The sequence below is a fragment of the Cebidichthys violaceus genome, unplaced genomic scaffold (genome assembly GCF_023349555.1).
Source record: "Cebidichthys violaceus isolate CVI_PGR_0920_01 unplaced genomic scaffold, fCebVio1.0.p SCAF_8, whole genome shotgun sequence".
NCBI classification, from domain to species: domain Eukaryota; kingdom Metazoa; phylum Chordata; class Actinopteri; order Perciformes; family Stichaeidae; genus Cebidichthys; species Cebidichthys violaceus.
Window position 1 is genome coordinate 3,833,970 of NW_027176964.1, and position 27,043 is coordinate 3,861,012.

A 27,043-nucleotide genomic window follows, 5' to 3' on the forward strand; every position below is an offset into this window, starting at 1 on the left:
CTAAGCAGTAGCAGCGGACAGGCTGGGGGGGGGACAGGCTGGGCAGAAGACCAGGAGGATCTCCCATACCACTGGAGACAAGGGGTGCTGAACAAGAGGTAATCAAAAAGACTCCTCTCTCTCTGCTCTACCAGGAGAGGAATTGTCAAAAACCCTGAACGGGAAGAATCTTCATGCAGTAGGCCCAGTATGCGATTTCACAATAAAGCAGATGGACTCAAAAGCAAAGGCAGCAAGTCCCGGTTTAACGGAGTAATTTTGCTGGTGCCAGTTACTGATAAATACATTTGTATGTTAAAAGCTAACATAATTTGAGGTGCAACAGCAGAGTAACACTGTTCCATGAAGGATACCTGCTTGTTCTTGTCTTCCAGGAAGCGAAGATAAGTGTGGCTGCTATCCAGCATCCATGTAGCATTAGCAGACTAAATCCAGCATCCAGCAGCAGTGAACTGCAGTCAATGAGCTGCTGTGTGCTCGGTGCAGACGAAATGGTGGACTGCAGAGCCTCGAATCTGCGCCCTTGCGGTTGCACAGAGTGCTGTGTACTTGTTTATTCAAAATTCATTAATACCGAATGCGTTGCATGTCCAAATTGCACCAAAACCGCACTTCCTTGGGTCCCCAGGAATAAACCCACCAAGTGTGAAGCACATGAGTGGTTCTCCACATACGAAGAACACACAGACAGACAGAAAGATGAGAATCCTTGCATCATAGTTAGTTTCCCATGAAAACACCCATGCATAAATTGTTAGTGTCTTCTAATAACAGTTTTTGTTGTGTTGTGCTACTTGCAGCACTTTTGGTTGTGTTTTCTCTACTTGCAGCTTCTAATTCTGCGCCCGTGTTGTCATATTAGTGATTATGTTTTCTTAATTTGCTTGTGTTTTGTCTATTTGCGTAGGCCTGCCTATTTTGTTATCTTGCAGTGTTGAGCTCCCAGGGCCCCCATATTATTTTAACAATGTACTATTTGCTTAATATATTAATATTTCAGCAATTTATTTCTAACAATTAGAATTTGTCTTATTACCTCAGACTATTTCTTATCACTTTACCATGTTTTACAGTACTCTAAAAATATGTTATGGGTCTATTTCGTTTTCTGCTAAATTATTAAAGATGGGTAGATGAACGTGCTACGACGACATGCTCCAAAACACTGACATACAACAACGGAGTTGATCTTTTCATGAATGTCGCTTTTTGGTTTTGTTTATTACAAACGACGCGAAATAATGAAATGTCCTCCTCACTTTACTGTCTCATTGGCATAGTAATCTAAGTTACACGTTTGGATAAAACATCAACTCTCATATGACAGGGGGATTACATGTCCATTAGAAAAATATATGTATTAATTTCCGCCCCTGTAAATCGGTTGTATTATATTTCTGATCAAATTCACTTTATGCAGAGACACACAAGGCAATACAATGCATGGTAGGGTTATAAAAGACAAAATAAAGGAATATACGACTGATAACATAATACAAACCCCCCTCAGTATTCGGAATGTTGCAGTCCAAGGCGCGCTCAGCGATTTGGCGCTAGAGTGTCTCCGGTTTACTGTACGCTCTCAACCAGCTGCTCTGACATAGACACTTTACTCTTTCAGTTTTTGCCTAGGTTCTGAATACGTAACCCTATGACGTTAATGGACAATCATGTCTGAAGAGGAAAATAAGGTTTCCGACGAACTTTTCAAAGATGTCAAATTCTACGTGGTAGGGGACATTGACCAAAAGGTGAGGCTCTGGACGTTAGCTTCTTGTAGCTAAGTTGATAGCAGGCTAAGTTGCTAGCACCATTCAATCTAAATGAAGTGCTGCAGGAGAAGCTAACTATCTAGCTAACTGGCTAACATGCTACATGGAAAACAGTGAGCTTGATCTTTGGCTAACATTAAAGTATTGTGACGAACCCTACATAATGTCTTGCAAACATTTGAAGCTGTGTCCATGATAGTCTACTTCACTGTGAGTAATATGTGCAGAAGCTAACTTAGCACTAAGGTTACACTTTTCATGCACCCCCTTAGCATTAGCTATGAGTTTTGTAGTTGCACAGATGGTAAGCTGCTAGCTTATTGCTTGCGGTTTAACGTTTTATGTCACGGGGTTTGCTAAACTGGTAATAAAGATGGCGTGTGTTAGCTTGCTTTTTCCTAAATCATAACAGCTGAACAACCTCAGTACTGATACTGCGCTGTTCTGACGGGGAGTGAAAGACCTATGTGCACAGGATTATGCACGGTGTTATTCTGCATCAACCTGTGACTATCAACATCTTGCTCAATTGGGCGCCCCTTACTGCGCATGTGTCAATGCTGTTTCACTCGTTGGTGCTGGGGACCTGTGGCACGGCGCTGTACTTCCTGCCAAATAGTGAACCCCAGTCGCACCTCTTTCTCACCGTGTTTATATACAGCGAAAGTGATGCATGGGCTGATGTTAGTGATACAACACCCTGTGAGCTTATTGCTCAAGTGAAATAAAGACATGATATCATAACATTATAGTAGTTGTTCATAGAGACTTTTCACCTAAAATGTAAACTTATTGAACAGTCTGCTCAACATCTTATTTTGAGTTCTTCAGGAACTATGGTTCAAATGTTAATGAATCATATAATTGTCCGGTTGTGCAATGTAAGCACAATTCATGACTTACATTTCATTTCCTGTTTACATTTCAGTCCTAACACTGACTGTTTTAGATCTTAGATGGCACTGCATGTCTCTTCTTTCATGTCTTTTTGCTCAGGCCTCATGCATGGGTTTCGATGGATGCCTTGTTAAAATGAGACCCATGCTAACAAATTCAGGGTTTGAGAAAGCTGTACTGAAAGAATATAAAAATGTGTGAAACTTGCAGCACTGGGTCTGTGACCAAGTAGCTGTTAGACGAGGGACAAAGTGCAGATGTATCTGATAGAAGTATCAGGGTTTAAACAGGATTTTACTCAGTGCTGATTTTTGATAAATGGTTCATTGAAACGCTGCAGCCATTGAAATCTATTAAAGTTTTCTTGAATTCTGTGGATATCGCGATAACGCATTTGATAGACATGTAGTCATTACCAACTAAATTATAACAAAAGAGAGATGCCGTTGGGATTCTGTGACAGTGATTGATTTCTTTGCTTCATGGTTATCAGTCCCAGCAGCATGTCGTAATGCTGTGGAGATTGAAGACAACACAGGGCCACAGCTCTGTCTTTTTGTATGAAGCAGCACTTGAAAACATCCAGAATTTCTAACTGTAATCTCATTTTGAATATAATAAGTATCATGCTCCAAAACTTGTCGAATGGCTTAATTTTCAAATATTCATATGAACTGAACTGTTAACAGTCGCTTCATCTCAGACAACTCCTATGTTAGTGGTGTTGCATTGCTATCAGAGTAACTCCCAGAGGTGATTCACGTATTTTTGAGAAGTTCCGTTCTTCCTCTTAATTTTGAATGGTATGATCTTTGGCCAGAGTTGACACTGTGAAGAGCGTCGGCGTCATTGTCTCAGCTAGTCTGGACTGAAGTAGAATTTGACTGAACCTTCGGCTGATGTTTCAGGTTGTGCAGCTGCTGAAGGCAGGAAAAGGGAAGGAGGTGTCCTACAATGCTTTGGCCACTCACATCATCGCAGAGGACGGGGACAACCCCGAGGTGGGCGAGTCAAGAGAGGTTTTTGACCTGCCTGTTGTCAAGGTAAGGGTTGTACCATTTCTTCCTTTTTTATTTTGGGCTAAAAGTGGTTCTGCAGCCGGTCAGCTTATCCCAGCATAAAGACCGTAAACAGAGGGATAGCGGATGAGCATATTTTCCAACTCGTCAAAGTATTCCTTTATGCATAAAGATAGAGCATGTGGGAGGCGATCATTTGGTTAGTTTCTTTATTGTTGATGTTTAACCTCTGTCAAATAGTAACAGTGAGTTAAAGCCACTTTGAACTAGTGTAACTAAGAGAAAGAAGTATAAATCACGCATTAACTTATTTTTCTCCTCATGTTTTCCAGCCGTCCTGGGTGATCCTCTCAGTCAGATGTGGAGACCTGTTACCGTATCCTTCCACCATCAAGTCCACAATGCCTCAAATGGGTGTAATTTAAAGACGTTTTGAAAAAAAAATAAGAGTGGAAAATACAGCTGAATATTAATGTTTCGAATTCCAAAAGTACAAAATATATATATTTTCTTAGGGATTCATTGGCCCAAAAAGCTTATCGAATTTGTGGAATTAATCAAAACGTCACAATAAGAGCATGATTTTCCTCCGTTTTTCCATAACCATGAACTCAACAGAGTTACAGGATTCTCCCCAGAATCAGGACAGATATTCTTTGGTGTGACAGCTTGTCTTCCCAGGGTAAGTGTGTGTGTGTGTGTGTGTGTGTGTGTGTGTGTGTGTGTGTGTGTGTGTGTGTGTGTGTGTGTGTGTGTGTGTGTGTGTGTGTGTGTGTGTGTATGTATATATGTATGAGTTGTTCTCTCCATGAACTTATCATGGCATTTGAGAGATATGCAGACAGGAGGGATTAGTTTAATTATTCTGCAATCAAGACATGGATTGTTTCTAAACAGACAAAGAACAATCATGTTGTTTTACTCCTCTACTTAACTTTGGAAAGTATGTCTTTGAGCTGGGCTGGTGTTGTTTACTTGTGAGACAAAAACTAGTCCAGCATCTTCAGCTCATTGTGTGTGTGTGTGTGTGTGTGTGTGTGTGTGTGTGTGTGTGTGTGTGTGTGTATATATATATGTATGAGTTGTTCTCTCCATGAACTTATCATGGCATTTGAGAGATATGCAGACAGGAGGGATTAGTTTAATTATTCTGCAATCAAGACATGGATTGTTTCTAAACAGACAAAGAACAATCATGTTGTTTTACTCCTCTACTTAACTTTGGAAAGTATGTCTTTGAGCTGGGCTGGTGTTGTTTACTTGTGAGACAAAAACTAGTCCAGCATTTTCAGCTCATTGTGTGTGTGTGTGTGTGTGTGTGTGTGTGTGTGTGTGTGTGTATGTACCTAGCTTCCAGACGATCTCAACACTTTGTGGGCGTACATAACATTTTATGGAGGAGAATGTCAACTTAACCTCAACAAGAAGGTCACCCACTTAGTAGCGAAGGAACCAAAGGGGGTAAGTGCATGCTCCGTGTGTGATCTTTACCATTTTATAAGTTCAACTGCACATGTTATTGCTCAGAATCTTCATCATTATGTGCACTTTTAATTAAACTTATATTTATTTTTTTTACCTCCAGGCCAAGTTTGAGTGTGCCCTGAAACACCTGGGCATCAAGATTGTCACCCCGGACTGGATAACAGATTCTGTTAAAGGTAATGTTAGTGCTGCTGTAGCTGAAGAATTTATGCATTCATTTTACTTTTGGTTTATTTTCTGATGTGCTGACTGAATTTTTAGGATGTGTTTCTATAGTTGGGCTGAGTAACGACCAATCTGCAGATTATTGTCTCCATTAATTGATGTATTGTTTGGTTATAAATCAGAGAATAGCGAAAAATGCCTGTTATAATCTCCAACCGCCCATGGCCATGTGTTCAGATAACTTGTTTTATTGGACCAAAAGTCCAAACCTCAAATATAATCAGTTTCTTCATACATGTAAAAAAAGGAATCTTCTGAATCACAAAAAGCTGCAACCAGAGAATATTTGCCACTTTTGTTTGAAAGATGATGAAAAAAATGAATCAGTTGAATCAGATTTACCATCTTTTCTGAGTCCGTCCAAGCTGTTTGGTCAAAACATAATTGACCCAAAAAAAGCATGTGTCAAAGTATTATTTTACTGTTAAATGGACAGTCTTCAGTCAGTCGTAGTAGGAGACAGTCGTGAGAGTGACATTCTCTAAACAAACACCACTTCCGTACAACTCGGCGCTTTCTACAGTTACTGTGGTGTCTTCCTGATGTCAACAGCTTTTCGCTCATCAACTTCTCATAGAACTGAATTTATTTTAATTTTGTGGGTTGTTGTTTTGAAAGACTCTCGTCATCTCCCTAGCTGCAGTACCACTCTCTGCCTGAACTGTTATTGGGGCACCGGGAGGAGCGCTGTTTTTTTTAAAAAAAAAAAAAGCCTGATGGAACACTGTTTAAGTGATATCCGGTTGCAAATATATGGTTAACTATCAAAGAAATCACATAAACCATAGAACCATGGTGGCCGACGTGAATGGCGCTCTCTATGATCCGATATAAACAACTGTGACTTATTCTGTCTTTCCACCTTTTACAGACAAAAGCAGGAAAGATGAAGTGCTCTATCACCCCAGACTCACGTATGTGGAGCCTGAGGAAGAGGAGGAGAGCGAAGCAGAGTCATATGACCAGCACTCCCGTTCAGATGGAAGCTACAGCCCCCGGCGATCCCGGCTGTCCAGCGGCGGCTCGTCTGGGGAGGAGTCCAGCCCCCGCAGAAGGCCAGGACCCAAAAAACTGAACTCTGTCTCCCCTTCCTCTCCTCGCAAGCCTGAGCGCCGCAGCGAGCGCATGTTTGACGATTCCGACGACGACTCCTCCACAGAGAAGGAGGGCACCAACCTCAACTGGACGCCGGCTGAAGTCGTCACTCCGGCACCCCCTATTCCGACCGGCACAGCCAGACGGCGAGTTGGGCCGCCCGGCAGCAAAGACCCGGTTTCATCTGCAGGCAGTGGGCTGATTAACCTGTGTGCCACGGTGCCTCCTGTTCCTGGCAGTGGAGGAGCCATGCCTGCAGAGGCTCGCACTGCTGCTGCTGCCATCAGTCACACAACACAGCAAGGTCAGTATGTCAGGAACGTTCAGAAACGAGTCCGCCTAGATACACTTCTATACCACCATGAGGCCTACGGTAAAGTGTGGGAGCTACCACCTGACAGGTTCAAGTCTTGGTCTCAGTCTGAGTCAGACTATGCTCTCAGCACATTTGTGTGTCAGATTGTGTGATGAATATACAGTAGTGAGTTGTTGCAAAGTGAGTCGTTGCGCTTTAGTGGAAATGTCATTCATCTGAACCACTCATGTTTTGAAATACAGCAAAAAACGAGCTTTGGCCATTTGCTGGCCCAGTTTTTTTTAAATATACATGATTCAAAAGTGTCAGCCAGTGTGGTCTGAGCCAGTCCACGTCCTATCCTGATTAGCTAGTTTGTAGCAGTGACAATTTGGGGCTAGATTTTGACCCAGTCTGTCTTTGGTCTCCCAAACTCTTTGTGGGCCGTCAGTGGACATCTAAGTGGACGTGTCTCACAGTGGCATGTAGGATCACCATTTGGGTTGACGGCAAGTATTTCCAAGTTTTTTTTCAAGATTGAGTAATGTTGGGGCTATCCCCAAATCATACAATGTACAGCTAACTCCGGTAGAGAATATCCGTATGGATCGCCCCTCACGGTTTGGCACACATGTGAACCGCAGATTAATTGCACAGTTTAACGTTAACCCCCGGCAGTGTGAAATCATCGTCCGGTTATTCAGTAAAATATGCAATCAGGACATAATTTTTGCTTTTCTAGTCGTTGATCTCTGATAACGTTACAATATAAACAACCAGTCCGTGTTTAAATTGACAGGAGGAACGTTAGCAGCACCGCTAATGGTCAACGAACAAAGGTTATGTCCACTTACATTACGATGTGTTCAGGTTCTGTTCAGTAAAAATGACTATTGGGCGAAAGTAAATTATAACGTTATCATGATGTGTTCACATGTAATCTTGTTTTGATGGGAAATTTGAATATATACAGTTGTTTTGAAGGAGATGTTTTTACAGCAACATAAATAGATATAAGAGAAGAGACTGTGTGGGCCTGTATAGGATAGTTGAGTGACATCTTGAGTCTCTTGTTAGCTTTGTTGAACCTGTTAGGGTGGAACATATTACACCTTTATCATTCATATTGGTAGATGAAAATGTATGACCTAATAAATTTCCACCAAAGCAGAGGTCTAATCAGTCAGAAGAACTGAAAACACCAGTGTGGGTGTTCAGAGGCTTTAATGAATATCGACAATAACTGATGTTCTTTCAATCAGTCTCCTTAGTGTGCGTGAAAAATATCCCCACGTAGACTAAGTTGCACTATTCATATTTGCAGGACCATCGGAACAGAATCAGAAAAGCTTAATAACAACAACATAAGGCAACTGTTTCCCCTACTCACCCCTACTGTACACATGTGTAATGTTGTGAGGTGAACAACTAAACAGAAAATATACTGTAAAAGTATAGATCAGTTATAGCTCAAATCATTTAAAGAAGATGAGTACTTGGTGAGAGTGTTTGCATCAGTCTTCAGTTCCTTGGGGAAGCGTGAGGCTTCACCCCCCGAGCCCCTGTCCCGACACAGATGAAACTGGTTGTACTGGGATAGGTCTCTTAATGAAAGTCCTCTGCTGTTTCACCAGGAGGTGGTTAAAAGGATATGATGTGTTTGCCATGATGCACAACAGTTTGTGCAGCGTCCTCTTCTCCACTAGAACAGAGCTGGTCCTTCTGATCGGTTTGTTCAATCTGTTTTGGTCCTCAGCTCTGATGCCACTGCTCAAGCACATTGCAGCAAAAAAATATTCTACTTGCAAAAAGTGATCTGCAACATCAGTGTTTCCCCTACCATTATATTAGGGGGAGCGCCCCGCCCCGCCCCTCCAACAGCCCCCCCTTGATGGTCAAGTTAATTTTGTTTAATTTTATTTTCTATATAGCGCCAGATAACAACAGAAGTCATTTAAGGTTACCTTTCCTATAGAACAGGTCTATACATTGTTATTTTATTAAACAAACTAAATAGCCTTATGTTATCTATCTTATTTACACAACAGCATGTCATTTCTTTCTCTATTTGGTCGCGCGTTTACAATTCTCCTCTGCTCTCTGTATCACGCACGGCAGAGTTTCGCCCCGATGCGCACACACACACACACACACACACACAGACACGTGCGTGCAGACACAGGTGAGCACACTCCCACCAGCAGACAGAGGGCACATGTCGGAAAATATGTCACGTAGTGGTGTAACGGAACCCTCCTGGTTCGGATCACTTGTGATTGATAGTAGGTTTTTTTTATTTATTTTTTTTAAGTTTAATCATCCAAGTGTGTAATACAATTTTACTGCTGCTGTTGCTTTTCAAGTAAAAAGTCACCGAATATCAATGCAGAGTGTCAGTGAACAGATATAAAGAGTAGTGTGTTCATGTGAACGGAGCAGGTTAAAAGCATTTAACGGTGAAAGTCATGGCGAGCGGAGGAACTTGAGAAGCCCCCGACATCATTTAAGTCGCAAGTTTGGGAGCATTTTGTCTTCACTGTAACTTATAATGACAGGATAAGGGTGGTGGACAAAACCGTTACGGTATGTAGGCGTTGTTTAAAGAGAGACATCCGACAACGGCAAAACATCGGACATGTCCACTAAGGCTGGGCGGTATGACCAAAAGAGTATATCACGGTATTTTGTAAGATTATACCGGTTTCACGTATATCACGGTATTTTTTTTTGTACATGTGATTTTTTTCGTTTTTTATTTTTAATAAATTTGCAAAAATTTCAAACAAACTTTTTTCACTTTATCATTGTGGGGTATTGTGTGTAAAATTTTGAGGGAAAAAATGAATTTAATCCATTTTGGAATAAGGCTGTAACAAAACAAAATGTGGAAAAAGTGAAGCGCTGTGAATACTTTCCGGATGCACATATTGACTGCTGTCATTAAAAGAAACACATGAACACCATGATTCCTTTAAGTGTTTGTGTCGGCGTCTGCCCCCTCCTGTTAATGAAGGTTTCACCTTCTTCTGATTTTTAGGTGCATCCGTTCCAGAGGGCATCCCTGGGTGGAGCCCGGCTGCTCGAACCCTCCGCAACATCACCAACAACTCTGACATGCCGCCAACCAATCGACCTGCCAACGTAGCACATGTAAGAAACCCAATGGTTCTCCCTACAAATTTAGAACAGCAGTGCTCTGATTACAGATACTAATACTCTTATCGATATCGATTCGGTTCCTTATCGATAGTCTTCCTTTTGATTATTTTGTGAGGGAAAAAAAGACAATTAAAAAATAATCAACATTGCTTTATTATTCATATGTAAACAAATTGTTTTTCTTCAACGGCAACTGTAGACATATTTAAATCACTCACTATTGTTATTGTCAAACTATTATTCAAAATAACTTATGTTATTTTGAAGCTGCTAGTCTGTCTTAACTAAGTGTTATAAGTTATAACACTAACTTATTACAACACAGCTGCTCCCCCTATTAATAACTATGTATTAAACAACTCCATATACACTGACCTATTAGTTGTTACCTAAATCCCTTTGACTCCACTGTTGAGAAGGGGTGCAGGCCTTTAACAATAAACTGGGTAACAGTCCTATGACACTCATTCACCCTCTAATGTGTCATCTTCCCTGTAGCTGCTAGTGTGAAGGGACTTGGGCTGGGACCGGCAGTGGTGGGGATGGGATGGCTGGATCATGGCTGCGGCCTCAGCCCGACAATCTACAAGAAGTTCCCAAATCCTTAAAATCCAATCACAGCTAAACAATTTTAGAAGCAATTAGCTTTCATTTATTAGCATGTTCTTATAATCAAACTCTGTATGGCATCACTAACGTTACCAGTGGTCGAGGGTGGACGGCTGCTTCACAAACAGTAGAAAACTGAGCTTTTCTTCACATTTATGTTCTGCTTGTTGGCCAGATGTTGTGATAAACTGCTGGTGTTACCTCCCTTACTTGTGAGTGTTTAATTGCATTTGTGACGAGAGTTCTCAGCATGTACTTGAGTAAAATGTAGCCACACCTTGCATTTTATCCTTCTCTCTGTGAGTCTCATGCTGTATTGGACCGGAGTCGGTGTGTGTGTCAGAGTAAAGCACAAAGAGACAGAGAGAGGAGGTTTGCAACGCTGCTTTTTTCCGCATAGCTCTCACTTTGTAACTTAGAAAGTACCTATAGCAGAAGCATTAACTCCGGACCTTATCAATACTCTGGATATTTACTACTGTCTTATCGGTTCCCGTTTAGAACCGGGTATCGGGGGGCATCCCTAGTGCTCTGACTGAGTTCTCCCTACCTGCTGTCACCGAGGATACGACCTGAGGAAGAGCAGGGCCACATTTCTTGACTAATATTATTCAAGTATTACTGAATATGGACTAGTGATGACACCAAGTTGAAACACTGATATCATGTACATCAGTGCCTGCTCTACGTGTTCACTTCTTTATCTTTGTCCTCCTCTGTTGCAGATCATCCAGAATCTGACAGCAAATCAGACAAAGCCATTGGAGCAGCAGACCAATCAGAGCCATGCTCCAACCCCGAACAGTACCAACCCTCTTCTGTTCAATCAGTCCAAACTGGCTGGCCAGCCCCTCACAGCAGAGCAGCAGCAACAGTTATTGCAACAGCAACAGTCACACCAGGCTGCACAGCAACAACATCAACAGTTACCACAGCAACCGCAGCATCCCATGATGCACCTCCAGCAGCAGCAGCATCAGATGATGCAGCTACATCACCAACAACAACAACAACAACAGTCGCAGGTCGCACAACAACAAGGGTTTGCACAGTTGCCCCAACAGCAACAACAGTTTCTGCAGCAACAGCAGCAAATGCACCAACAGCAGATGTTTTCGCAGCAGCAGCAGCAGCAGCAGCAGCAACAACAACATGCCTTCCCCCAGCAGCAGCAGCAGCTACGGCCCCAGCAGCTTTTGCGACCTGGTTTACAGCAGCTGCAGCAGCAACAGGCACTGCAACAACAGCTCCAGCAGTTCCAACAGCAGCAACGCATGCAGATGTTACAGCAACAGCAGCAACAGCAGAATCAACAGCAGTTGCACCAACAGCATCTACAACAGCAGCAGCAGCAGCATTTCCTACAGCAGCAGCAACACATGCAGCAGATGCAGCAGCAGCAGCACCTGCAGAATCAGCAGCAGCAGGTTTTGCAGCATCAGAACCAGCAGGCCCTGCAGCAGCAGCAGCAGCATCAGCAGCAGCAGACAACACTGCAGCCTCAGCTCCAGCAGCCTCCTCATGTCTCACAGCTGTTTGGACACGAGCCAGGACAAGAAAGTGAGTACGCCCACAGTTGGAGTGGAGGGTGATTATGGTCCAGACCGTAAATACCAATGGAGTAATAGTGTGTGTGTGTGTGTGTGTGTGTGTGTATACACACACACACACACACACACACACACACACACACACACACACACACACACTATTACTCCATTGGTATTTACATTTGGATTTGGCATTAGATTTGTGGAAAAACACAAAAGCTCTGTAGAATTCCAGACTCAATGTTTTGGATTTAGGACTTGCCTGTCTAGATGTGGAACTCAAGTGTCAAGATTTGAGACTGACACACTCTCCCATTTTCTGTTGGCAAACATGTTGACAGATTTTTGCGGGCAGAGCATAGGTGGATGCGGAATAATTCTCTGAAGACGTTAGTGAGCAGAGGGACCCAGCGCTGCTGCTGGACACCAGCCTGCTGTTTTCAGTAACCAGTGTAACATTAGCATGGGAATTAGCAAGGTAGCTAGCTAAGTAGTCAGCCCCTACATGAGTAAAATTTACCCCAACTTAGTGCTTCATCCACACACTCCTGACACAATGCAGGAAAGCACAATGACAGCTTTAATATATTTTCTGTAACCAGTGAAAGAAAGCATGGCCGAATTAGCAAGCTAGCTAGGTAGCCTGCCATTCACTATTTATTCCACCATGCTTTGATGCTACAATGGTTAAAGAAAAGAAGCCCAAAGCAGGCCATCTCTTCATTTCTACAATAGTTTAGCCTTCTGTGGTGCCCTCTGCAGTGACTTCTGCGGTTAGCAGAACTATTAGCAACATTTTCTATCCCATCTCGAAACGCTTTGGCGATATTGTAGCTCGCTAGAGCCTAGAATCACAGTTGTGCTTTCAGTTACTGTCACACAAAATGTATGTGATGATCAACAAGTCAGTGAGATGACATTTTCAATGTGTAACTTGAGTTGATTGGTATTTGCCGCCAGCTAACACCATGATGTAATCATGACGTCGGCTGTATTAACGGACCCATGCGTCGGATGCTGCCCGGCATTGGTGAACTGATGTTTCTGTCATGAATGGAAATTTGATTATAAAGATGTTTAAAGTTTATTTAAACTGCAATGAAGATTGTGGTTTTGTCCACCACCCTTATCCCGTCATTATAAGTTACGGGGAAGCCAAAATGCTTCCAAACTTGCGACTTAAATGACGCCGGGGGCTTATCAAGTTCCTCCACTCGCCATGACTTTCACTGTTAAATGCTTTTAACCTGCTCCGTTCACGTGAACACACTACTGCTTTATCTGTTCACTGCAACTTTGCATTGATATTTGGGGACTTGTTACTTGAAAGGGAACAGCAGCAGTAAAACTCTATTACACACTATGATGATTAAACTGTTAAAAATAAAAAATATTTAATCAATTAATCTGCGGTTCACATGTGTGCCGAACCGTAAGGGGTGATCCGAACCGATCACGGATTGATCCGTGATCCGTTACACCACTACTCTATCTGTGTGTGTGTGTGTCTCTCTCTCTCTCTCTCTCTCTCTCTCTCTCTCTCTCTCTCTCTCTCTCTCTCTCTCTCTCGCTCTCTCTATATATATATATATATATATATATCTATATATATATATATATATATATATATATATATATATATATATATCTATATATATATATATATATATATATATATATATATATATATATATATATATATATATAAAAATCTTTGGAAAGGCTCTTCAATTTTGTTTACAGACCGCATTTCACATGGGGCCAAAATTAAGAGTGCAAGATAAATCTTTAAGTGTGGAGTCTCTCCTCTGTCATAGACCTCCATTTGATAATATGAACTTGAGAAGATTGTGTTACAATTCTCTCTATGTTGGGTACTAAAACTGGTTAAAAATTCAGCTCCAAGTGCAAATCCATAAAAAAAGGTGTTGTGAGGGTTTAATTGAACCTGCAGATTCACTTGTGTATCTTCTTTCTCTTCTAATTCTCAGTTCCACAGGACGGCTTCCTGCTCGGCTGTGTGTTTGCTATTGCTGACTACCCAGAGCAGATGGCTGACAAACAACTCCTGGCCACATGGAAGAGGGTGAGACAATCACTCAGTCAAACAAAGAAGTTGTCTCCCTGTAGAACTGTTTGGGAGAAATGACCAGTAGCTTATGTTATGAGTGGTTCCATTAATGATGAAACACATGTCAGTCATTGGGACGTAGATAAACACGTGTTAGAAAAAGACACAGAAATAATGCAGCGCAGCAAAGGTGGAGAAGAAACGGTAGAAGATGTTGTGAATTAGGTTATGTTTCCTAAACCCCTCCCTCAGGTCATCCAGGCGTGTGGAGGTGCTGTTGACCCAACCCTGACCAGCCGCTGCACACACCTGCTGTGTGAGAGTCAAGTCAGCAACATGTATGTACAGGTAAGAATGTGTGCTTTCAGAACATACACAATTTTCCAAGTAGTCACCACTACAAAACATTTTAACACTGCAAACTCTCAGAAATCAGAATTAGAAACAAGGTTAGCACCAAGTTTAAAAAAGAAAAACAGTACTGCAAAAAGTGAAGAATCATAAATATAAAAAATAAATCTTCAATTAAAATTGTATATAATATAATCCACAACCATCTCCACTGTCTTTAGAGCGTTGAGATCTAAATCGGCTGCAGGTCACAAGATGGTTAATCTCCCACCTGTAGACGGACTCACCCCCCAAGAGATGAGTCCAATGAGGGTGGTGTTGGAAGCTTGATAGATTGATGACTGGAGGTACAGCTGTTTATGTACAGAGACGAGAGTAGAAGGGATAGGGTGCAGCTTCACATGGAACCAGTGTGTCAGGCATCATAAGAGAAGGAGACAATATAGAAGATAAAGAGGTGACAAACTAAACATGCTGACAGGAGAAGGGACTGAGTATCTGAAAGTTGAATTATATCTTAAGGGAATGGATGATTCTCTACTCGCAGCTGGAATGTTACATTACAGTCATTTAGCAGACACTTTTATCCAAAGCGACTTACAATAAGTGCATTCAACATTGGTAATCAAAAGAACTACTAGTCACCAGAAGTCATAAGTACATTTCCTTTTCCAAACAAGCATCTAAGAGCATGAAGCAGAGCATAACTCAGAGCCAAAGTACAGTGCAGAAACAAAGAAAAACAGTTCAAAAAAGTAATACCAATACAATAAGTGCAACAAGCTAGTATTAATACAATAAGTGCTAAGTGGAAGGCTCAGGGTAGCACTTCCTGAAGAGGTGGGTTTTCAGCCTGCGCCGAAAGATGGGCAGCGACTCTGCTGTCCTGACATCAGTGGGAAGTTCATTCCACCACTGTGGGGCCAGGACAGAAAACAGCCGTGACCGGGTCGATCGGCCGCCAGGACCTCTGAGTGACGGGGCAACCAATCGCCCCGAAGCAGCAGAGCGAAGTGGTCGGGCGGGGGTGTAGAGCTTGACCATGGCCTGGAGATAGGAAGGAGCTGTTCCTTTCACTGCCCTGTAGGCTAGCACCAGAGTCTTAAACTGGATGTGAGCTCTTACAGGGAGCCAGTATAGAGAACGGAGAAAGGAAGTTGTGTGGGAGAACTTGGGGCAATTGAACACCAGGCGAGCTGCGGCTTTCTGGACAAGCTCCAGAGGTCTGATGGCCGACGCCGGGGCTCCGGCGAGTAGAGAGTTGCAGTAGTCCAGGCGGGAGATGACAAGAGCCTGGATGAGAACCTGCGCTGTCTCGTCAGTGAGGAAGGGATGAAACCTCCTGATGTTGTAGAGCAGGAATCTGCAGGAGCGTGAATGTTTGAATAATTTTGCCAAAAACAATCCCATCTTTGTCATTGTTGTTGGTGTTTGTGGTGTTTTCTCTGCCAGGCACTCAGAGAGGGGAAGCGCTGTGTAACAGCCCACTGGCTCAACACTATACTGAAGAGGAGGAGGATGGTTCCTCCTCATCGGACATTACATCTACCTTTCGCCTTTCCTCCTGGAGCCAAACCCTGCTCTCAACACGTAAGTCCAACTCCAACAAAGATCTACTTTGGTTCACTCAGTCATCTTTGTTACCAGCCTGAACTCTGTTGGTCAACTCGATAAAGGCACTGACTGTGAAAATCTACTTTTCATTCGATACAAAGGAGATCTCCCACTTCTCATCTTATTTAACCTGGTAAAATTTCCAGGAATGCCTTCACAGGGAGGTAACTAACCAGAAACCTGAACCACTTCAATTTTACTGTGATATCGGAAAGGAACATAATTCTTAATAAGATTTTCTCCTGAGAAAGAATCCAGGATACTTAAACTCCATGTTTTTAGCCAGTGATGGAGCCCTACCTCAGTGTAGGCTGGATCTCCCAGGCTGATAGAGCCAGCAAAACTACATCACTAGCAAAGAGCAGACGTCTCCAAACTGGACACACTCCAGTCTCACACTTTGAGATTCTGTCCAATAGTGGAGGGGAACATTTTTTATTCTTAGATGCATTGCATCTCTTGAACGATTATGACTCGATGCAGAAAACTCAATAATCAGAAATTTAAAACTCAATTCTCAACGTTATGGTCGCCTGTAACAATTCTGTGACTCCGGGGTTCCTTACCGCTGCCCCTGAACACAACAGCTTTAATACATGTGCATCTTGTTTACGTTCTAAGCTAAATACTAGTGGTGTTTTGGTGAGCTTGAGCAGCCTAATGTGGATACAATCTGACGATCTGAACGTATGGAAGCATTTTGCTTCTTCTTCTTCCGCCAAACAGAAGTGAATCACAAAGTAGATTTGCGTCCCCTTACTACGAAGCAGAGCTTTCACGCTATGTTGCACACGTTGGAACCAAGATACAACATTCATTTCGACATTTTTACGGACACAGAGAGACTCTACAACTGAACCAAAGCTAGTCATGGAGTCAATGAGGAAATCTGGTTTGATGGCAGTAACGCACTACAGAATCTTATGTGATTGTAACTGCGCACTTTATCACTGTATGTATAGTTTTACCACATGTTTCAGAAAGTGTTATTTTTGTAAAAGCGCTGACTGCTCATTGCCTTTAAAAGGGGATTTGTTTGAAGATAATTCTATATTATTTATTAGTGAATAAGAGCAGCATGTTATGCCAAATGTCTCAGAACATGCTGAATTCTGTGTTTTTACTACGAGGATGCTGCCACAGGCCCCATTTTATTTATTTTCTTGTTGGTTCTCTTTGTAGTGCATGGAAATGTAACCATCCAATTGACACATCTCTTCTATTTGTTGTTAATATTAAAGTATAATTTAATATTAGATAATTGATAATTGTAGTAAATTATGAAAAAATATCTATCAGAATTGAATGGTGAGGTCCCTATAGATTCCCACCCCTACTGTCCAACAAGATCAGTGACAAGGCACAGCCTCAGAGAAGCCCAGCACTCAATCACAATGTTCGGTGTCTTAATCTTGTTTCTGACGTGTGCCTGTCATCTCTGAACTCGAACCCTTTCTCTGTCGCTCATAGATCATATCGGTGACAGGCTTTGTGGATGCTGACAGGGATGACCTGAAGTTAATGGCCTACCTGGCTGGTGCCAGATACACCGGATATCTGTGTCGCAGCAACACTGTCCTCATCTGTAAAGAGTAAGATTTGGGGGGGGTGGATGATCATATTTGTAGCTCTTGTAGCAGAAGATCGACACCTGGGTGTGATCAAATTCAGTTCTCTGGGATACTCCATGCAATGTGATGTACTGACTAACACGAGTGCTGGAGAATAGGAAGTCTTATTCAGCGAGGCCTCACATTGATGAGTGATAAATATTAGTATTTGTACCATCAGCTCTGAGTGTTTTCTGCCACCCAGCCATGTTGGCCTGTGCAGGACCAGCTCGAGTGCTGATATGGTCCTCTTGATCTCTCTTCAGACCCAGTGGGCTTAAATATGAGAAGGCCAAGGAGTGGAAGATCCCATGTGTGAATGCCCAGTGGCTGTGTGATATACTGCTGGGGAACTTCGAAGCACTGCGACAGATTCAGCACAGCAGATACTCCATCTACACACACCCTGAACCTCTGGTGCCTAACCCACAGCTGGTCCAGAACCTGCTGCGTATGTACAGTTTAATTTGCCGTAATCAAAACTGTTATTTTATGTTGAATATTGAGTAATGAAAAGGCCTCAAGCTTGATATTGTATCTGAAGAACATTTGAAGATTAGTCTTAGTAATTGCCAAATGTTTTATGCCGTGTGTGTGTGTGTGTGTCTAGGTGTGTGTCTAGGTGTGTTTGGTATGAAACTGTCCTGTATTGACTTATATTTTTCTCTGTAGCTGCTTGGAGAACGCCGATCAAAGTATCTTCTGAAGCTTTGGCGGTGAGTTTGTTAACTCACTGTTTCAGGAGATTAATGCCATTCAGCTCATTCTGTTTAAGTTGTTAAAGTAGTTCCTGTACCAACGTAAAGACAGTGTGTCCCGTACTGTTACTAACGGCCCTCCTGGCCTCCTGATAGATGATTAAGATATTATTTACCTAATTTATGGCACTCGTTTTAAGAGTTTTTGCTGCGTTTTCCTCTCCTCTTCTCTGTGTTTCACTGAAGACAGTCTAGCACCCCATTCCAGACAGCATCTGTATATATATAAAGATTTCATGGAATGCTTTTTAGGGTTTCACATGTAGCTTCTACTTGAGTTCTGTCTAGTGGTGCAACGGCTCCTAAAACTCACTGTTCGGATCGGATCAGCACAAAATATAAAGGGAACAAACATAGCTTTTAGAGATCCCTAAACACGTTTTTTTGCAACAGATACTAATTGCCGATCATTGATGATCCATATCAGCAGATACAGATCCCTTTGTTGTTATTAATGGCGAATGGAACCTTTGTTCTCCTCCTGTCAATTTAAACACGGATTGGTTGTTTATATTGTAACATTATCAGAGGTCAGCGACTAGAAAACCATAAATGATGTCCTGATTGCATATTTTACTGAATATCCGGACGATGATTTCACACTGTCGGTGGTTAATGTTAAACTGTGTAATTAATCTGCGGTTCACATGTGTGCCGAACCGTGAGGGGCGATCCGTACGGATATTCTCTACCGAAGTTATCGGAGGTCAAAATTAAAAATTGGGACTACGTTGAGGGTCAAATAGGGTCATCATTTAATAAACAGGATAGAAGGGATATTGGTGAAAGTGCAAAAATAAATAGGCTACATTCTTTTATGCATATGGACCAGAGCCAGATGTTTGGCTTTTTTTGGCTGCCAGTTCATTAATATCTGGGGTTAGGTTCTGTGCTGTGGAAACACTGTGGAGTGATGATGTGCATCAGTGAGACGACTCCTGTGTGGGTTTTTGTTCATCTTCATCACAGAGAAAAGCTGCTCACACAGGTATGCTCAAACATGCAGAGCATTTGAGCAGCGTGTAGGCCTACTTTGCCTTCAGTGTGTCTATCAGCTCCATTTGGATGTGTGCAGGTGCTCTTTCGACGTCAACTGCAAACGGATTGCTGAGCAGTTTAAATTTAAATTTCTGAGGCAAATCGCAGAGTGAACTTCGTGCCAAGTGCGCACAGTTTTTCAGAAAAATGCGCAGTCGGGAACACAGTGGTGGAGACGTGGTTTGTCAACACGGAAAGTGATCCAAGTTTCCTTGCTGCATCTGAGTCTCCCACAAGCGCAGCTTGGCTTGGAAAGCTCTTACTGCATCATACACGTCTGTGTTCACACGTCCCCGTCCCTGAAGCTGGAGGTTTAGCGCAGTGAGATGCTTCGTTATGTCTCACAAAAAGGCCAGTTTACATCGTCACTTCATCCCGGAGCTCTGTGGTGTGGCGGACCAGTTATGATAGATATATGATATTTGATATATGATACACCACTAGTTCTGTCAGTACAGACCCAAACAGTGAATGATAGTTGCTGCACTGCTTGTGTTTGTGCTGTGTTGGCTCACCTGTTATTATTGTGTGGTGTTTAGAGCCTCCAGCTGCTCCAGAAGCAGAAGATAACTGACTCCACCAACCAGCCTGCAAACAAGAAGGCCAGGTCAGTACAGCAGATCTGTGTACAGGCTGTTTGTCACTATTAACCAACAGAGTTAGATCCACATCGCCGTCTTATGGTGATTTTGTGGGTAAAAGTACAATTGTGTGTGCAGACTGGAGGAGATCCAGTCCCCCAATAAGAAGCTTCCTCCGGAGTCCACTCCCCGTGTCATGTTTACAGGCTTTGAGCCCACACAAGTACAGCAGTACACAAAGGTAAAGTCAGCTCATCACTCACTCAAACACCACATGTTTCTTTATATGTCTTTTTGTCACTTTTATCCAGATCAGTATTAAACTTCTCAAAGCAATGTTAACAGGACAGTGATCAACCATCAGACAGGATTCTATTGTTACACTCACTCTGTCACCATCAAGTACTTTAATGAGGTCACTAGCTTTCTGTTTCTAAACATGAGTAAACAATCTGTTTCTTCTTAACATAAGCTTCTCCACTGTCTCCTGCTGCTCCATGTTCTCAGTGTTTGATGTCTGTCCTCATCTCCTCCCCTGCAGAGGTTACACGCTTTAGGTGGAGAAGTAGCAGACAACAGTCAGAAAGTCACTCACCTGGTGGCTAGTAAGGTGACTCGCACCATCAAGTTCCTTACTGCCATGTCTGTGGTCAAACACATCGTCAGCCCAGAGTGGCTGGAGGAGAGCTGGAGGAGCCAGAAGTTTGTGGGTACGTGTTGGTTTGTGTGTGTGTGTGTGTGTGTGTGTGTGTGTGTGTGTGTGTGTCCCTTTTTCCTAATAGAAAGAGTAAAAATGTGTCCCACACAGCAGTGACCTAGCCTAATGTGTGTGTGTGTGTTTTTGTGTGCGTGTGTTTTTGTGTGTTGCAGATGAGCAGAGCTCCACTCTGAGGGATGCAGAGGCAGAGGTGTTGTTTGGCTTCAGTTTGGAGGAGTCACTAAAGAGAGCACACAGTGCACCGCTCTTCAAGGTTAGACGACAAGCTTCACACCCACACAAGTTCCCTCTGAAACCAGTTGGACTGGAGCTTTTACCTGATGGACAGAATGATTTGGGCAAAATGTGTTTTTCATTGAGATTGTTCTCGCTGGTTGAAGTACTGGAAAGACCTAACACAGTGGTGAAAATATGTGAACTTGGATTGGTTCTGATGAATGTATTATGTCTGTTTCATGTGATGGATGATGTAGGGGAAGTACTTCTATCTAACCCCGGGGATCTGCCCCAGCCTCAGCACCATGAAGCCCATCCTGGAGAGTGCTGGAGGGAAACTGCTGGCCAAACAGCCCTCCTACAGAAAGATCATGGAGCATACACAGAACAAGGTCCTTCAAAATACCTGCAATACTTTAAAATGCACCCGTCCACAGTCTGTCCTTTTATGTCCTCAAAAAAACTCATTCTTCTTTGAAAGGGTTTTAATATGCAACACATTTAGGTTGGTAAAATTACAGTGAAACGGTTTTAACGGCCCCTAAAATACCAAATTTATCCAAAGTCCCTAGATTGTATTTCACCTCTAGAGGTGTCAATACAATCTAAATTTACAGTCATCAGTTATAAAATAAAAAGCCAACTACTAACTAACAGCAGGGCAAGAATACGTGAAATCAGCCAAACTGCCTGTAGTTTACATTAGATATCTATGTGTTTGTGCCACCAACCGGGTCCGTCTGATAGTTTGTTATTGGGTTAAAGCCAAAGTGGCAAAAACGAGAAAACGACTCGTATTTTCTTTTTTTCCCTCCCTGTCACCGGGAGACTACTTTGCAGGGAGAACAACGGGTTGTTCAGGGAGACAGACCTTCAGTTAGCAGCTGTAACAACACAATTTTAGCCAGAGCAAACCCCAGCACCGGGGGTCTGATCCCAGGGGTCAGCAGACTTTCTGTTGCTTCCGTTACACAGGTTAGACCCAGCGCTCCAGCAGCCTGCTGTGACTCCCAACACTGGGGTTGGGCTGACTGAATGCTAATTGTTACAGCTAACCGGAAGTCTGTTTCTTGGAGCCACAGCCCACCCTCCTCCCTGTGAAGTATGTTAGTCTCCTGGCAACGGGAGACTTACGTTTGGATTTAATCAAATAAACAAACCCTTCAATGTGTTTGACAAGCTCTCTGGACAGCTCTGCTTCTTTTTCCTCTCATGTTGGACTGAGAGCAGACTGGACATTACAGTGACTCACCATCACCTCTCGTGGAACAAGTGGTATTACAAGACAGGATGGGCCAGGGCTAGCTGGTTAGCATGCTCAATTCAGTAGATATCTCTGCAACACAAAACATAGCAGGGCACTGGCCTGGGGCAAGTAAACTCTTAAAAAAATTGATCACGATGATGCTACATTGTGAACATTAAGTCTGTTGAAATTGGCAAAAGGAGAGCTAGTTAACGTTAACAGTCCTTCTTGGCCAAATAGCTGACAGCATAGCAACATTTAGAACAGCTAACTTATTCAGACAGGTAAATTCATTGTAATGAATGCTGCTCAGATTAATCACAGTGACGTGATCTTCTGCCGACATCACGAAGTCTCTCCCTAGAACAGTCCTGCTTATAAAGCAGCTAACAGTGAATGTATGGAGGTTCCATTCAGTTACAATATGCTGTGTTCAATAGATATCTATATAAATAGATATTAGAGATGGAATTATGACTCTTTTGACTTCCTAACACTGGCATTAGCTAAGCAATAATACATCATTGAAATGACTAATGCCCCCCCAAAAATGTTTAATCAAAGCAAACTTCTGCACTGTAACTTCTTCACATGCAGTTCATTTTTTTCCGTTTTAAACTAAATTCTGGCCTCATACACGATGCACCTTTTAAGCAATGATGATCATTTATTTTTATGTCAGGTTTTGCAATAGAACTAATACAGTACTAAGCATTAGTACTAATAAAGAAATTTAAAAGCCTAAAACTTATTTTATTAAATACTTAGTACTTTGTAAATAAATGTATTAACTACATGTTGGATTTCTGTTGCAGAATCTTCCAGAGATCATCTTAATTTCCTGTGACAACGACCTCCACCTTTGTAGAGAATACTTCTTGAAAAACATTGGTAAGACACACACACACAAATCACTTGATATTAGATGTGTCCTATACTAAGAATCAGCACTGGAGTCTATCAACATCTTCTACTGTACTCTACTGTGTTTCTTTACTGTACTCTAATGCGTACTCTACTGCATTTCTTGACTGTACTCAACTGTTTCTTTACTGTACTCTACTGTGTACACTGTTTCTTTACTGTACTCTACTTTGTACACTACTGTTTCTTTACTGTACTCTAATGTGTACTCTACTGTGTTTCGTCACTGTACTCTACTGTGTTTCTTTACAGTATGCAAGTCAGTGTTGCATAAGTGCTTCTTTACAAAAGCCTACAGTGCAGCATTTCAGTTGTTAATGTGTGAAAATGTGTTTGTACACATTGGGACATTTTTACAAAGAGCAGTGTAGAGAACTGTGTCTGTAAACCTGATGTTCTATTAGAATATGTACTGATGTGTTTCTCATTCTGTCTCTGTTGTCCAGATGTCCACAACGCTGAGTTCATCCTGACAGGAGTTCTCACCCAGAAACTCGACTATGACTCATATCCTTTACAGCAATGACAGGTCAGGACAAAAGGCTTCTTTCAGGACAATAACTGCTCCTTTGGCGTGATAGCAGATAGAGATACAGTTAGTGGAGCCATAGTTCTTCTAGCCTTCATTTTACACAGCTTCCACTACCGACTGTAGTACCTACTGATCAAACAGTAGTACAGAGTTGTATGTATGCTGTTGTTTTTTACACACTAAATAATAATATAAGGATACGACATATATACATATATGTACATATATATACATATATATACATATATATGTGTGTGTGTGTGTGTGTGTGTGTGTGTGTGTGTGTGTGTGTGTGTGTGTGTGTGTGTAATATGTTGGGAAGCAAAAGAGCGTGTTTGAGTTATCAGCAAATATGAAAAACTAAATCATTGACATTAATAGAATTATTAATGTCAGTAAGATTATTAACAATTATGAATAATAACGGGGCACCACCTGAGAACAGGGACCAATAACCAAACTATAAACTAAGTCTCATAATTAGTATTCACTCACAATGTCAATAGTCAAGGTACTATTCTACATTCAGAGTGAAAAGTGAAGGTGTTGAGTACGAGCAACAGACCACATATCCAGCTATTATCACAATACACATGCACAAAGTAATCACAGACAGCTGCTCTTTAAAGTATAACAGAGTTTATTAAGTTCCAATAATAATGATATAGTCAACTAATATCTAAGACTAACAACAAATAATATACATCTATGAGCACGCTATCTAAAATCAACAATCTGTAATGAGAGAGAAAGAGTGGATGGGGGTGGGGGTAGAGGCAAGAGAACAGTTCAGACAACGTATGATGTAATCTAAAACGTGGCTACGTCACGTGGGACTACACATTAGAACGAACTATCAAAAAGGAGTTTGCACGTGACCTCCCGAGACCACAAAATGGCGAATATAGAGGTCTCGTTATCTACACGTGTCTGAAGCAGTTAGCTCAACCCGGAGCTACATGTAGCTTAATGCTATATGTGTGTGGGTTAGTAAAAGAAGAGAGAAAGCAAAACAAAATAAATCCTAGAAAACAGATCCTGACCACCGCCGTAATATACGGAGATTGCTATCTCATCACAGAAACGCGGCTGACGATCTTTGACTCGCCCAACCGTGGTTCTGACCTTTGAACAGATGAAACAACAAGCTACCGAACACAGTATACACAGTCATTTCTACACAAAATTAACAACAGTAACGATCTCGGCCGTTAATCTCTGCGATTATGATGCATACACAACACCACGTTATAAAATGTAACTTAAACAAAACACAAACAAGATAATAAACACAATGACCTAACTAAGCCCAGACGAGCCTTACGGTGAGATGACTTCGTGGTCGACGGTGTGGTCCTTCTGAGCTCCTCAGTTCTCAGGCTCAATGAAACTCAATGAAACTAATTTCTTCGGCTCAGTAAGCGAATGTTTCTTCCTTACGGCTGGCACAAAGTCGACTTGGTTGGAAAGAGAAGTGTCCTCTTTCTCTGAAGAATCCGTTTTCTTCAATTCTGCAGGCAAATTGTCCGCTTCCTCTTCCAGGATGCGAAACAAAACAAACAGTCTCTAATCGTCCAGCGAATGTAAAACTGACTTAGGTTCCTTTTAAAAAGAGCAACATTGCGTGCCCCCTCCTCCAATGTGAGTCAGAATGGAAAGGCAGAGAGTTAGGCTACATCCATACTACTCCGTTTTCGTTTAGAAACCGAGTTTTCAAACGAAAACGATCTCCGTCCACACAGTGTTTCAGCCATTGTTTTCAAAATGATCTCCGTCCAGACTACACGCCTGAAAACGAATATCACGTGACTCTTCATGTACACTGGGCATGCACCAATGTAAATAGGACGTAGATTGTCATATTTTGTAACTAAGCAACCAGAGTAATAAAGTAGTCTTTAATGATCTTAAGTACGTGTTTGATGCTTAAGATCTTCTCTAAAATCTTCCTTCCTATGAACTCAAACAGATACAGTCCGTGGAAAGTTTTATAAGTTTTATTTTTCAGACTTAACGTTAGTTACAGCACTGCGGGTCTCTCTCTCTCTCTCCCTCTCTCACGCCGCTCACTGATCGCTTCAATAACAGCTGTTTCCTCTGCAGACATGCAGACTTTAACTGGACAACAGCTGCTAGTAAAGACAACAAGGTCAGCAACGTCTGTAATCAGTTGTCCATGTTAAATTAACCTGGTAGTCGATCGCGGTGTGTACGTCATCGTTTCCAAACTTATGCGTTTACGTCCGTCCAGACGAATACGCTACCCGGAGTTTCCAAACGTATCCGTCTTCGGGAGCGTTTCTAAAGTCCTCCGTTTTTGGTGCTCGAAAACGCCGGCGTAGTGTGGACGCCCAGTGTAAACGTAGCAAAACATATGCGTTTTCAAATAGTAGTGTGGATGTAGCCACTTTACTTTACATTACTGCTGTCCGTGGGAGCATGCTAGTTACACTGATGAACGTGTTTTCATTTCACTATGGGACTAAAATCAACTGTAAACCTTCAACACAGTCTTTATTTTTATTCTGACAGTCTTGTTAATATGTGAGTGATAATGTAGTGCAGACTCTAGACCGCAACAATAAAAACCACATAATGCCCACTGTGATGATCACTTAAACAAACATGCATAACCGTGTGGCAGGAACAATCTGAAAACAGTCAGTAATGTTCGAAACATTCCCATCCAACAGCTCTGCTCCTTCCTTCCTGAAGGTTCCATGTCTGAGAGGTTTAGAGAAGTGATGATTCAACTTTATGCTCATTCTGGAGGTTGCTGTTGACTTCTAATATGTTGTACAGACAGGTGCTAATATTTAATTCACCTCATTTAAATGAATGAGGGTAGACTGAATATCGGACATCCCAACGTGTTGATTAAACATGCCCTTTAGGCCCTTTAGTTGTATTGGTACTGTGCCAGCAGTGATATGTGCTGGGACCTATATAAAAGTGAGTTTCCTTGACAGTCACACGTATAAATTCACTTGATGGTGAAGCAATGATGACATGAAGAGGAGGAGGAGGAGCCCATCAGGAAGCCATCTGTGTACAGTCCAGCCACACTGACTTTTCTATGTTTTTATTTCTGTGCATAGATCTCCGGTCATTTTGTAGCTTTTTATTGCCTGTTTGAGAATAAATAAATGGATGTTATTTTTCTGAAATGAATGTTTAAATTATGGAGGATTTTAACCCTTTTACTGTTGTTGAAATAGAATGTGTAAAGGCTTCAGCTCGTACACACTGCTTTTTTGGAATAAAAACTGTACATTGTT

At 42.0% G+C, this 27,043-nt stretch overlaps 1 protein-coding gene across 2 annotated transcripts; it reads left to right on the forward strand.

Moving 5' to 3' along the window:
• Positions 1–1,570: 1,570 nt before the first annotated feature.
• Positions 1,571–27,043, forward strand: paxip1 (PAX interacting (with transcription-activation domain) protein 1). 2 transcript variants are annotated; one of them, XM_068738089.1, is made up of 23 exons: positions 1,571–1,751; positions 3,578–3,712; positions 4,021–4,064; positions 4,307–4,370; positions 5,039–5,149; positions 5,274–5,349; positions 6,270–6,797; positions 9,826–9,938; positions 11,282–12,116; positions 14,098–14,192; positions 14,430–14,525; positions 15,981–16,118; positions 17,613–17,734; positions 18,019–18,203; positions 18,425–18,468; positions 20,088–20,155; positions 20,268–20,370; positions 20,671–20,839; positions 21,000–21,100; positions 21,321–21,455; positions 23,125–23,200; positions 23,680–23,739; positions 26,740–27,043. In XM_068738089.1, exons 1-23 carry the CDS (start codon positions 1,671–1,673, stop codon positions 26,754–26,756), a joined length of 3,396 nt encoding a protein of 1,131 aa, XP_068594190.1. In that variant the 5' UTR covers positions 1,571–1,670; the 3' UTR covers positions 26,757–27,043. The 2 variants fall into 2 exon arrangements, with proteins under 2 accessions (XP_068594190.1, XP_068594189.1); XM_068738088.1 differs by lacking the exon at positions 26,740–27,043 and having other exon boundaries at positions 23,680–24,073.